This window comes from Paramormyrops kingsleyae, chromosome 7 (assembly GCF_048594095.1).
Source record: "Paramormyrops kingsleyae isolate MSU_618 chromosome 7, PKINGS_0.4, whole genome shotgun sequence".
NCBI lineage: Eukaryota > Metazoa > Chordata > Actinopteri > Osteoglossiformes > Mormyridae > Paramormyrops > Paramormyrops kingsleyae.
Window position 1 is genome coordinate 6,384,281 of NC_132803.1, and position 14,170 is coordinate 6,398,450.

General features: G+C 38.5%; 1 protein-coding gene across 2 annotated transcripts in view; it reads right to left on the minus strand.

Moving 5' to 3' along the window:
* dnai1.2 (dynein, axonemal, intermediate chain 1, paralog 2) overlaps window positions 1-14,170 on the minus strand; it is a 39,677-nt gene that overhangs the window by 22,390 nt on the left and 3,117 nt on the right. For both annotated transcript variants that reach the window (XM_023838901.2, XM_023838900.2), the window contains exons 8-17: window positions 13,346-13,405; window positions 11,760-11,888; window positions 10,203-10,287; window positions 9,769-9,886; window positions 9,204-9,247; window positions 8,869-9,116; window positions 5,188-5,277; window positions 4,860-4,947; window positions 2,569-2,648; window positions 884-1,032 (exon numbers count right to left, since the gene is read on the minus strand). In XM_023838901.2, coding sequence (XP_023694669.2) covers window positions 884-1,032; window positions 2,569-2,648; window positions 4,860-4,947; window positions 5,188-5,277; window positions 8,869-9,116; window positions 9,204-9,247; window positions 9,769-9,886; window positions 10,203-10,287; window positions 11,760-11,888; window positions 13,346-13,405 — 1,091 coding nt within the window. The remainder of the gene's footprint in view (window positions 1-883; window positions 1,033-2,568; window positions 2,649-4,859; window positions 4,948-5,187; window positions 5,278-8,868; window positions 9,117-9,203; window positions 9,248-9,768; window positions 9,887-10,202; window positions 10,288-11,759; window positions 11,889-13,345; window positions 13,406-14,170) is intronic.

The window sequence follows — 14,170 nt, forward strand, 5'->3', positions numbered from 1 at the left end:
TTGTCATGTTTGCTGTTGCTGGTGGTTGTCATCGTCTCTTTCCAGATACCCCTTGAATTTTTGCTGTGCCTTGTACATTAAACCCTGTGGACTTTCATCCACATCCTTGTTTCCCTTCACATCTGCATGGCAATTTTTCACAGAATACTTGACTCCAACCAAAGGATGCGACGAGTCATGTTTCATGTCCTATCTGTCCTGGAGTCCTGTTGTTGTCCGTTGCAAGACCTCTTTTGTCTGGTCCTGCAGTCGTATACCCCCCAGTCTTGTGTTCTCAATATTCCTATGTTGTCTTTAGCCCCTTTCAGGCCTCCCCCCACAGGCTGGAAATGTGGGGACCCCAGGTGGATACCAACTATGTTCTGACTGGTTTGAGCCACCTAGACTGGGTGGCCTGCCAGACAGTGGAATCCCAGCCCAGTCCTGTTTCCAACTCCTGTATCTTATCCTGGCTTCCGTTGTGTTCCAGAGTCTAGAACAGGGTTCCCCGATTTTGGTCCTGGAGTACAGTTTAAACCCTGTATACTTGCACTTGCATCCTTGTCCTCCTTCACCTGTGCCTGGCTATTTGTGACAGACGCATTACCTTTGGTTTCCAATTTTGTAATTGTGTTTGTAATTTTTGGAATAAATCATTTAAAAATAAATTCAGTTGTCCCTGCTGTACTGATATTGAACCAAAACGTAAAATCCAAATCCAAGGTATGTACTGAACCATGAATTTTGCATACAGTTGCACACCTATTTTTGGGCCAAGCAGAAAATCATTTGGTGGGCCATAAAGAATTGTGCTGCAGGGCAGATATGGCCCGTAGGCCTTGAGTTTGGCATATGTGGTCTATCCTATATACATGAGTAGCGAAGCATACTGTAGTCAGCATACCTTACTGTGTGGTCCCAGATCTTGACGGTCCAGTCAGAGCTGCACGAGATAAAGACCTTTGGATGGAAAGGATTCCAGCGTACTGCTTCCACAGCCATATTGTGAGCATCATAGGTCTCAAGGAACTGGCTTGAGTAGGCCTTGGAGCACTGGAAAGACAATTGGTTGAGAAGACTAGGTAAACAGCCCTTAAGACAATGAAACAGATGATGAAGATGATTTCTAAGACATCCTGGTTAGCAGCTCTGTAGTGCTGATGGATTATGGCTTCATATGAGGGCAGCAATGTCTGTATGCCTGAACAAACAATGCCAGACATAGCAATGACAACAGTGTCACTAAAAGAACATTCTGGTGCTGAATTTGATGCGCAAAGGCCCACAAATATAGGGATTTGATTTTTTCCTGTTCCTTCCATGAGGTGACATTAATGCAACCCACTAATGTGTGCTAATTGTCTGGGAAGCTTTGATTGATCAGTTCCAGCTGCTGTAGCCCATTTGATCATGTGACCAGGATGACTTGTCAGCAATACAGCTGTTACATTTGATGTGATTTCTTTTTCACTGGTTAGTGCATCTCTCTATCTTGTGACTGAATATCAGAGGTGATCCTGTGAGAGAGAGGCAGACAAGTATGGCAGGAATTTCAGACAAGGTTAATTTGACAATAATGCAGCCTGACAAGGACGGGTGTTGTGTTGACACTATGACCAGGCTCTACATGCTAGCCTGAGAAGCAAAGCATTAAGACCAAGACCCTTTTGGCAAAGCGACATCTCAGTCAGAAGCACAGCTGTCTGTGTGAGACTATGACAGCCTGACAGCTTCAGGATGGGCTGTCAGGGTGAACGGCAGACAGTGTCACCCTAATGAGACAGAAGAAATGCAGGTTTGCGGATTCACAACCTTCCCTCGCTTCAGGCAAATATGAAAATCTCTGCTGCATTCCAAATAACCGTACATAACATGAAAATGCATCTTCCTGCATTATAATGTACATATTCGGCATTCATCTGTGTTTGAGAAATTGTCTTTTGCCAGGACCAAAATTTACATTTCCGACATTGCGACACTGTTTACATTACAATTTACATGACTGTACATTTGACACATTCTAGTACACTTGTTAGTGGTTCTGTTATGCACACATACACAGAAACACATGCCCAAAAATGAAGTGCACAATTTAACAAACAAAAAAATGTGATACATTTTAATTGACAAATGTTTATGTGTAAAAGTAAACACTACAATAAGTGTTCTCGCAGCTTGGTACTGCCAAATGGAGAGCAATTACAATCAAAGGGCATCGCTTATTTAACACATACTTCGATCTGAAAGAAAGCTGGAAAGAGTCTCAGATCACCGTAAACCAATGGCAGTAAAAATGCCCTTTAGCAGTGTACTAATCAAAAACAAAATATTTATCTGTTTGGTGAGTTTAATAATATGCTCAAATATACTGAATATCACAAATATATGTATAAGGGCAGTGAAACTGCAGTTCATTTGGATTTATACCATGGATTTACATCTTCTAGCTCTCATATTCTACTTTTGATTTATATGTTTTCATAGAAATTGCACATCAAAAATACAGCTTAAAGTGAGTTTCATAGAGTAAGTAAAAACAATTTACGTAAGTTGCTGAAAAGCTTAGAGTGTTCAGGTAATATTTCTTACCTTGTGAATTTTTCCTTCTTCAGTACCAACTAAAAAGAGGTAATCAATTTTCTTATGGAAATCAAATGATGTCCCACACGCTACAAAAAAAGAAAATATTTATAAGAATAACAAAATTATCATAAATCCTTACGCAGAAGAGCCTGCTGAATCTGAGGTATTAGATTAGGTAAATTTTATTGATCCCAGAGGGAAATTCAAACATACATTTAGTGCAAAAATAGGAATTATATTCATATTTTGCACACAGAGACGAGGACTGAAACAGAATGTCTCACAGCACACTTTCCACATGAAAACATAAGGCTCATCCTATCACAGCTGCCTCTAGCAATATAAAATATTTTGTATCACTTCAGTGCGTGCTCAACTGGCTCAGCCCCCCTTAGGTCTCCATTATTTATTTGAAATTTAAAGAATAAAGCGATTGAAAATGTATCACAATAAAATGTATGTCATTGGAACAGATTTATTTATGCATCACCCTGTGGTAGTGTGCAAAAGCCAGTACAGTACGCTTTTAAGGAGAACTAGAAGGTTTTAAAATTTAATATTATTTAAACCTAAAAAGGATGCTGGTCGGAATTATTGCAATGTATTCCCTGGACATAAAAAGCAACACTCTTCTGTTATTTTGAAATCTTGGTAATAAAAGGCGAATGTCACCAAGGCAGAGTTTCACTGAAAGGAAATACCTTGGTATGCCCTGTTACCCTAATACTGCCCAAGGCTAAGCAGCAGTTCTACTAATGTCCTTTCAGTTTGAAAATTTGAAAATAATGTTTGCAAGTACAAACAAGGTAGCCAAATGTGTGATAACCATGGCATAAGAGGGATAATATGCTGCAAGGTGTGCATTTCACGTTTTGAAACGCACTCCACAAAGTTTCTACGCCTTCGTCTTGTCGTGCATTAACTCTTACTTAATCACGCTCCTTTTCAGACATACACATATATACATAGTTGAGAGCTAAACTTAGGATGTTAGTTTAGAGTCATACAGTACCATTCATCTGGCAACCCTGGTGCATTTTGTGTGACTTGTCTTAATATAATCAGGTTCACAAGAGCTGCACCTGTTGTTTCACGTGCCACCACTGACTTGGACTAGGGTTAAGGTGACACGATTAAATCCCCTCACGATAAATTTCACCAATTTCCCCATGATGAATTTTACCAAACAGCAACCGATAAAATTTGCTGAGCAGGGGGCTGGTGAAGGACAAAGAATTTAAACTTTGTTTTAGAACATTGAGAAAATCATCTTATACGCCAAAGTTTGAAATGCAGTGATCTTATCTACGTCAGTCATCTCTTTGCTGTCATTAAGTCCCATTCCTTTCGTGAGATTTCTTTCAAAATTTGAACAGGTCCAGGTGCTCAGCCACACAACACGTCTGCAGGTTTGGAAGAGATCGGCCAAATAATTTTCGAGTTACAGTATCATGCTGACAAGATCAAGTGTCTGACCTGGCCTTCTCTACGCTATCATTACGTGGTACTGCTTCAATTGTGTTGCGATGTTTCTCAAAATTTGAACACCTTTATTTTGTCACCTATACAATGTGACAACTTTTGAAAAAGGGTCTGCAAAATACTTAAAGTTACTGTGTTCAGAAGAAAAAGTATCTTCTACAGCTGGCCATTCCTTCCTTTGCTGCCACAACGTGCTCCTGATTTTGGGGCAATTTGTCTCAGAATGAAATCGGGCGTAGATTTTCATCCATCTAATGTTTTTGTGAACCGCTAATAAGATCCATGAAATACTTTTTGACATCACATTTACAATGTCAAATGTCTCAAAATTTAACCAATTCCACTTCAGCAGCCTCTGCAAATTTAGAAAAAGATTCATCAAAAACTTTTTGAGCTATCACCTTAATGGTATCATGTGTCCTTTTCCTGCCATGAAGCACCTTCAATTTTGGCATAGGTTTTCTCAAAATTTGATCAATTCCAGTTCCTCATCCAAGCAATACGTTTACAAAGATTGAAAAAGATCCTTAAAATAAATTTTCTGTTATCGGTGTAAGATCAAATGTCAAAACTGCTGTTTTCTTTGCTATCACTATGCAACGCTGCTTCAAGTTTGGGGTTTTTTGCAACATTGGAACAATCCCATAATTATATGTATTCCCCTTTGGGAGAATTCAAATATAGGAATGAAGGGAAAGATGGAGGTTCAGTATAGCATGACCCTGTCTCCAATCAGGTAGCAAGATATGCCTTATAGTGAAGCATAGCATCACTATGTGTCTGAGCTTGTGACAAGGCTTGGCTGGTATCTGTACCCATGGTCAGATGTCGTGCTTCCTCTGACCTTTCCACCGTGGCACCTCCCACTGACAACTTGGTGATGTCTGTAAACAGCAACTCATTCTGCAACATCACAAGTGCAAACATCGTAACATGTACAGAGACATCTGCAGAGAGGCAGTGATTTTAATCTTAGCTTTCAGTCAAATGACCTAATCAGTGTCATCTATATGGTTAATATTTCTCAGGAGAACAGAATAAAAATATCTGGTGACCTGAAAACTAGTTCTTGTCCTTCAAATAATTAAACTTAAAATAACACACCAAGAATTAGACACGTAGAACAAAATTATTTCTGCTCACCTTCACAAGAGTCCAAGATGCCACACGGCCATCAGATGACACAGAAAAGAAACAATGATTGTTGTCCATATCATCCTTCTGCCATTTCACCTGCAACATTAAGCATCAGAAATGCAACAATAAGAAAGCTGTCATATTAAAATTCACGCAAAACAATGAATGCAATATAAAATTCAAAAAATAAAAAACAACATCTAACACTGAGTGAAACTGCATTGGCTTTATGCTAAAAATATAACATGAAATCAAAATTCAGAAAACATGTAAGCGGAAGAAATCAAATTTGTTAAAAGGGAAAATGTTATATAAATATAACATCTGCATTATTACAAAAACTCCATTCACTTTTAGTGGTGAATGTAATACATGTTAAGGAAATCTACTGTAGCACCTTTATAACACTGGTTAGAAAGCAAGCATTTTTACTTTTTGTCATTTTAATATACAACCCAGCTTTTAAACTTATATAATATAGTTACAGGACACATTCACGGGGCACTAAAGTAACTGCAATTGTTTAAAGACCATTGAGACAGTTAGGTAATTCCTCGAAAGCTGCTAAAAAAATAGATTTAATTTTCTTTTTACAGTAGCCTATACTAATGTTCAACACAAGTAGCAAATGGTGTTACTTATGAAATAGAATTAAAAATATTTAAAAAGCCCAAAAATTCAAACAAATTAATGAAACAATAATTTCCCCAACAATTCCGTCACTTGCTCCACCTCTCACTCATCCCACACTCACCAACCTGTACAATTTCTAGAAGTACTGGATGGATCACCTGGAGATATGAAAGTTAATAAATGTGCTTTTATCGGAATGAGTTCTAGTAGTGACCTGTTTCTTAGAAACTACACCTATTCATTTATTGCATATTCCACTTACATGCCAATTTGCAGAATCTTTCCCCACCAAATAGGGGGGGAATCTTTCCCCACCTGTATTTCCAAGTGAATGTCTTAATGTCTATGTTTTAAAATGTCATTTATATTATTCATATTTTTATATGCCTAAATATTTATATTGTACTGTATGTATTCCTCAACATTTTCTGTGACCTAAAAACTGTAGCAGATACACTAATGGAATATATAGAGTCCTGGAAGGGCCACAGACATTTTTTTTTTCATGGCCACAAATGCATTAAATTAGTTTAACACTCCCACAAAATACTAAATCAAGCTGAGAAAATCTGTAAAATGTACAGATGATTTCATTTTTTTCTGCTCTCAATTGCTTTTGGGTGCAACAGTTTATAATAGTCACAAGTTAAACTTTTCAGTGGTGGCTCCGTAAAAGATGGGCAAATACAACATATGACAAGTAATATTTAACCAGTTACTGGCTTAGTTATGCTTATTTGCCCCCAAATAACTCGCTGCTAGTTAACTTTACCATAGCAGGCACTGAGACTGGTTTTAGTTTCCCAAACAGACACAAAAGCGCAACAGCTTACAAACACAAGCAGGATTGCGACAAAAGACATGTCCTTCTGTGGTCTGGAAGCATAATGATCCCCAAAAACATTAAATAAATTATACTAAATTAATACAGCAAAGTGATTTAACTCACTACTCTACATTTTACTGATGCAAAGATGTTAGAAACAACATATCCAGAGTTCATCCCAAATTGTGTCCAATGTGCACTTTTTTAATCAGGCCTGTGGCATCATGAATTTTAATGCCGCTGCACCCACGTGAATCTGTGAGTCTTATGCTTATATCAAGTTCAAGGGCTTAATGTTGTCTTACAGGTCCATCAATGGACAGGCACCCATCTCCATCAAGAGGCTCCTTAAATGTATATTCCATCATGCCTGATCAGCTTGGAGATCCCTCCACCATATCGGAAGTCTCACTCCAGACGTTTCTCATCTGTGGCAGCTTGATGGTGGAATCAGCTGCTGAACCACATCTGGCCATCAGATTCCTTCTCCACCTTCAAGACCCATGATTTCCATGAATGCCTCTTCTAACCTGACACCACTCTGCATTCCCTGAATGCGGCACTTTCTGCTCATTAAATAATAGCCTTATTAATGTATTGTTTTATATGGAAGATATTGTGTAACTCCTCCAACACTGCATACACATCTACCTGGGCATTCACTGGAAGCTCAGCCTAGCTGCACTTATGCCTAGTCAACTCCTTGACAGCACGTATGTTTGTAATGTGTTATTTGATTGACTTCTTTGTAGCTTTGGACATACAGTAGAGACTGCTAAATACGTGAACGTAGGTTTGTTGTATACTGGTGAATAGTATAACCTGCTTTAATAATTGAGGGAAGTCTTTAGACTGCCCCCATGTGTCTGAACTGATGTATTTCCCCTGATTTAAAATACATATGTATACAGTAGGGGTGTGCAAAGCAGCCGGTATTTGTATCTGTATTTGTATTTGTTGAGGGGGGAAAAGTATTTGTATTTGTATTCGTATTCGAGTAAAATTCAAAATAGGCGTAAAAATCCAGTTTTTTTGCGTTGCACTTCTAATTTACGTTATAGTGTAAGTATTCTTTAATTATATCCATTATAATAATTATGGATATGCAGTAGACAGAGTAACTTAAACGTACCATATAACTCCTACAAGTGCATACAATTCGACACAACTACACAAGCATTGTTTTAACCTTTTTAACCAAACGTTAACGTTACTGTCAACAGCCTATTGCCTAAATTACCGAGCTAACAGAGCTACGTAAACAGAGCGAACATGAGAGCACCTGACTGCAGACGTCAATAATGCAGCGTAATGGAATAATCTCCCGATCAAACTCCGCTTCCCGAAAGTTATAAACTGCCTCCGGAACCCAGTTAAGGTACAAAAATCTGTTCAACAAAAATAGTGATACAGTTACTGTAAGTCTTTTTTCACTCAGCCGAGCCTTCTCTGTTGCTGTGTGGAGCAGCCTGTGTCAGTCACCTCTTTTACAACCCCCCCCCGACTCCTGAACTCACTCACTCACCCGGGCATGCACTGCGGTCTCAAGAGGAAACGCAGCTTTTTGATATAAAGTTTTTCTTGTTCCCGAATACAAATATTTTTTAAAGTATTTGTTCGAAATAAGTATTCGTAAAAAACACATTATTTGTGCCTTTCCGAATACCGTATTCGGGTTCGGCTCCACCCCTAGTATACAGTATATGCAGTCAAGGCTGTGAGGAGAGTCAATGGTTTTCACTCCATCGCCACGCCAATTTTTTGGCCCCAGTGGGAAATATTTTTGGTTATTAGCCAATGGCTACACTGATGCACTGGGAGCTCTCCCAGTAATCCAGTTTTTCTGCTTTTATGGAAGAGGCTCCAGGTTAACTGGAACCCTGTACCATGTAAGAGATATGGTAACTACATGAATATATATATATGCAGTTTCTGAAACCCTTATGGTAACAACTTCACAACTGTGCCTGACCCATCTCAGTGTATGATGTCTAGTAGGGGGGTCAACAACTTCCCCCAATCTGCCAGGTCAGTGGTTACCAGCAAATGAAACCTAAAGACAATGAACACAACCGAAAGAATGCATGACTGTCCTAATTTAAGTCTACCAAACTGGCTGGCTTGTTAACTGTGTACTCCATCAAATCAGCTGAGATCGTAATCATCGGTCCTTCTTTGTTTTTAATAAAGGAAGACTGAGAGACCAAAGTTTGATTTCCCACAGTTACCTGCCACACAGGATCAGTGTGTTTTCCAGACTTGGCGGTGCTCCTGTACGTAGCTTCGTCATCTTCCTCCTTGAGGTTATAAACAGCCACGCTGCCATCATAGAAGCCTACAGCCACCAGGTAGGACAGAGAGCTATGGATGTCTAGGCACAAGATGCCAGAGAGGGTGGGGTAAATGTACTCTGGGAAGGTGGAGTTCTTCAGCGAGTAGAAAATCAGCATTCCATGACCCTGTTTGCTGAAGTCGTCTACAAATAGAACAGAAAAACAAATATTTAATAAAGAGATGTTTGGTAAATGCTGGGTAAATTAACTATACATGTTTGGATACTTACAGGATCCAAGACCAACAGCAAACAAATCTTTGTATTTTGGATTCCTAAAATGAATAAAAACACGTAAAAAAAACACTGTATAGACTGTTCATTCATTTCCCTGCATTCATTGTGTACATAAGCATTTCCTAAATTTTTCCTAATTAAGGTTGCAAGAAATAGACACAATATGTATATGACTTTGCTGCAATGAATATTGTATTCCGTCTTAATATATTTTAAAGTGCATAGTACATGTCTGTAACATACAATGATGTGTCAGACCTGAGAAAGGCTGAAAACATCACTGACGTGACAGCTGAATATATTTCGAAAACAGTTAACTTAAGTAACGACAAAGAACTACTTCATAAACCAAGCTTGAAAAAGAGAACAATTGCTATAAATGTACAAAACACATCATAAATATTGTTTTTTTAAATATTGTTTCCTTTTTTTCTAGGAAATTGTTTTTTGACACAATATTTCAGTTGTAACACAGCACATTGTAAACCTCTTATATTTTGGTAGCGCTGATATTATGTTCTAAGAGTGGCACAGAATTGGTTGGACATCCTGAACGCACCAGCAGAGGGCAGTCACAGTCAGCCTTTTGGCTTTGTCATACTGGAACCTCCACAGTGGAAGTAATGTTCCTTCCTGTTCCCGGAACTCATCTGAAGCATCTTCAAAATACTTGAAATCTGAGAAGACAACAAATTCATTACCTTATCTAATTCAAGTCAGGCAAATAAACAGCATAAACAATTATAATTATACTTTTCTCACTGTGGAGTTAACATTATTTCAAGAGGCTTTATGGGAATTTTATTTCTCATTAATAAAATGTTTCAAGCAGCTGTTTTATAGATCTTCAAAACCACAGACTTATTTGAAAAAAATCATTACAATAAAATGTAAAAAAGAAATCGTTAACATAACTTAAATGAAATCATTGTATTTATATAGCAATCTTTATATTTATATAGCACTGTTAAAAACAACCAGTGGTTGACGTACCCTGTGCTATGTCATCAAATGCATTTTGGTTTACCATTCGCTCCATGATTTTCGCTGCCCGTCCAACATTTGTGATGTCATCACTCTAAAAAACGTGAATAGGAAGAAGGAAAATAATGCAGTACTGTTGAAACTGTACCTAGTTCAAAAAATGGTGAAAATTGACACATAAAGACGCAGGTGTCGATTCTCTCATGTACATAAGTGATTAAATGTAATATGTATAGTGGTTTTCAAAATTATATATTTTTTAAGTTGCGGTGCTCGCTATGGTAAAATTCATTAGCAGGAAGATCTTTTGCGGCAAATAACTATGACTAAGCCAGTAACTGGTTAAATATTACTTGTTATAATTTTGTTTTATGGAGCCAACATTGAAAAGTTTAATTTGAGACTATTGCAAACTGCTTGCATGCAAAAGCAAGCTCTCTTTTTTGTCTGTGAAGGAAGAGGAATCGCCAACTCATTCTTATGTTTATGGGAAATCTTTAACAGTCCAAAGTTTGTTTGTTTTTTGATTTGCAATTTCTTCTTTAAGTATATATATATATATTTTTAGATTAAGGTCAACAACCGAGTGTTCAGTTTTATTTTATTGTTTACGTCAGATCCACCTCCAGACTGTATTCACTCCTCTCCCATCATATTGCACTCCCCGCTGAGCCAGAACACCTGAAGTCAGACTGTCACCGTGGTTACTGCTGCTATGCTGCACCTAGGCCAGTACCTCCCTCACCACACCACATGACATCACCAACATACTCAAACAAACTAGAGTGCCAACAATGGGAAGGTCCGGGGCCTGGCCTAGACCTCGCTCTCCGCTCCATGTCACATCACCAACATTCCAAAACACAATGCAGAGTCACATAACAGGAGGATCCTGGGCCTGGTCTGCACCTCCCTCACCAGGCCACATGACATCACCAACATACCAAAACACAATGCAGAGGTCCATGACAGGAGGATCCTGGGCCTGGTCTGCACCTCCCTCACCATGCCACATGACATCACCAACATACCAACACACAATGCAGAGTCACATAACAGGAGGCTCCCAGGCCTGGTCTGCACCTCCTTCACCACTCCATGTCACATCACCAACATACAAAAACACAACGCAGAGTGCTATGGCGGGAGGGTCCCGGGCTTGGTTTGCCCTGTCCACTGGAGTTATTGAGCAGGAAGCTGCACACAGCCAGGGTTAAATAAATATTTAATTATTAGTTGCATCTGGCGATGTATCAAAACTTATCATGTTGTGTCGCACTGCATCACAATACGATTGTGAATCGTATTGTGTCCCAATAGTAATTGCTTCATATGTATCTTTAATGTATTGCATTGTTGGCAATGCATCAAGATGTGTATTGCATCAGAGATGGAGATGCACATCCCTTATTGATATACTTATCGATATACTTAGATCAATGATTAACAGATTCTATATGTTTAGTATAGAATAGAAAAAAACTTAAGACGTTAATAAGGCTAAATATTCAGATCCTAGTTTTTATCAGTTCTATTATAATGTCCTGTAAAGTCTGAGCATCCAACCTGTGTCTCGACCACTGCTGTCTTCTTCCTGCTTTTCTCTTCTTCCTTCTTCATAGACTGGGCTTTATGCTTCTCCTTGTTCCTCTCTTGCTTCTGTAGCTCCTCCACATAGGCGTCATATATCTCCCACTGCAGGAAAACATCAGCCAGACCGATACAAACTGTACTAATACATGGATACTGCAATTCCGCTTTAACACTTACCTTTTCCTTTTTAATTTAGAATATACATTCAATTCAAATAATAATCTTCATAATCTATTCTTTACTTTATTGACATCTAAACTCTCCTTACATGTTGACTAATCCTGAAAGACACATAAGTAAAGCCCTATGCTAACTGCTCTGTCGTGGAAATGAGCCGGAGAATTTTGGCTAAATTCTTTTCACACACTATACCTTAAAAGGTACATTAATTTGCTGTAATATACATCAAAATTTCTTTTGATCTACAAAGACAATTAGTAAAGAGAATTAGAACATTTATTCATTTTCTACACTGTTTGTCCTATAAAGGGTTCATGGGTCCAGATCCTATTCCAGTAACAATGGGCAAAAGGCAGGGAATAACCCAAGGTGAGCCAACAACCCAACGCAAGGCACACACACCATTCACACCTAGGGACAATTTGGCAACTCCAGTTCAGCTAAGCATGTTTTTGGACTGTGGGACAAACTGCCAAACCTGAAAGAAATGCCATGAAGACAGGGGAACAAGCAAATTCCCTGGAATCAAACCCTGGTCTTCAGAGGTGTGAAGCGACTGCACTAACCACCAAAACAGTAACATATTTATGCATTAACCCCATATCTATGAGTATTATTTTATTGTCCATGAGTGCATAGACAATATCCCCTAGGTGCTACAAATTTGGATAAGTTGTGATACTAATCGCAGTGAATGTCTTCACTGAAATACATTCAATAAAATTTTAGTATTTGTTATTCAAGGGAAAAAAAATAGTATTTAAATAAATAAAAAATACACTCTTAATGTTTTTTGATGGGCTAGCCACAGAAACATCACTGCAAGAGAAAACCAAAACCAAGCAGAGTTACTCACAATGGGCCTGTTAGCCCACTGCAAAACTGACACATAATTGACTCAGAATTCATGTGGAGTCAGACATTAGTGAGACGGAGTAGCAAAAACTGATCTAGCTAAAGACTGCAATGATTTGTGCTAGTAAAACCCTGTCCAAACAGAAAGAAGATTATCTTTATTACAACTGATCCACCGTGTGTTAGCTAGAGTGACCACAAAGTGACATGTTTGCTCTGACACAAATGTCTCCTGAGAGGGGTTCAGTTCCAGTATTTACATTAGGTTCTGTACACATAAGGTCTGGGCAGTCATGGTCGAATAAAGGACTACAAAGCACGGAATGGTTTACACTGTTAAAGACAGATGGCGCTGTAACAGATGGAGTTATGTTAAGACCTGAGGTTAAGTGAAAAGCAACAATTTTAGAGTTTTTCCATTTATGCATTCTGAAGCCATTTAGGGTAAGAGCTCAAGGGTACAGCAAGGGTACAAGTGTTATTACTTAAGTGCCATGTCACACGTTACCTGGTCTAATATTTACCTGATTGGCGGTGGCTGAAAAATTAGCCCTGGGAGGAGGTTCTGTCTGGCATTCTCTCTGCTGCAATGGACAAAAAAGATTAATCAAATAAATCCCTTTAGTGGTTTTCTACCTTCCCTTACCCAGAAGGCCCTTGGACAAATTGCCAGCCTATCACAGTATACAGACTTTGGGACTTTTAGAGAAACCTTTTTTTTTTTTAAAACTGTGACTGGAAACTAGAGTAACGAAGGGAAACCCATGCAAACATAAGGAGTACATGAGAACACAACGTCACAGTACAGGTGAACACAACCTCACAGTACAGGAGAACACAACCTCACAGTACAGGAGAACACAACGTCACAGTACATGAGAACACAACATCACAGTACAGGAGAACACAACATCACAGTACAGGAGAACACAACGTCACAGTACAGGAGAACACAACCTCACAGTACAGAACAGAACCCTCTGAGCCACACCCTGTCCTCCAGTCATCGTATATACTGTACATGTTCATATTAACCAGTCATAGACATAACTGTAACATTATAATCAGCAGCATTTCAACATTAAAGTCATTTTAGGAGCCATATGGTCAAATTCAGAAGACACAATTGCAAATTTACATAGAACTACTGCACATATAAATTCTAGTTGTTCTTTGATATTTTAATGAGCAAAATTATAAAAAACACTATATACACCCTTAAAATATAACAGCCCAAAAACAGCTATAAGATAAAGAAACAAAAGGCGTCAACGTGGCATTATTTAAATTTTCAAATGTGTGCAAGAAAGCAAGACATTTTAAAACCAGCGCTACAGATCACACTGTGC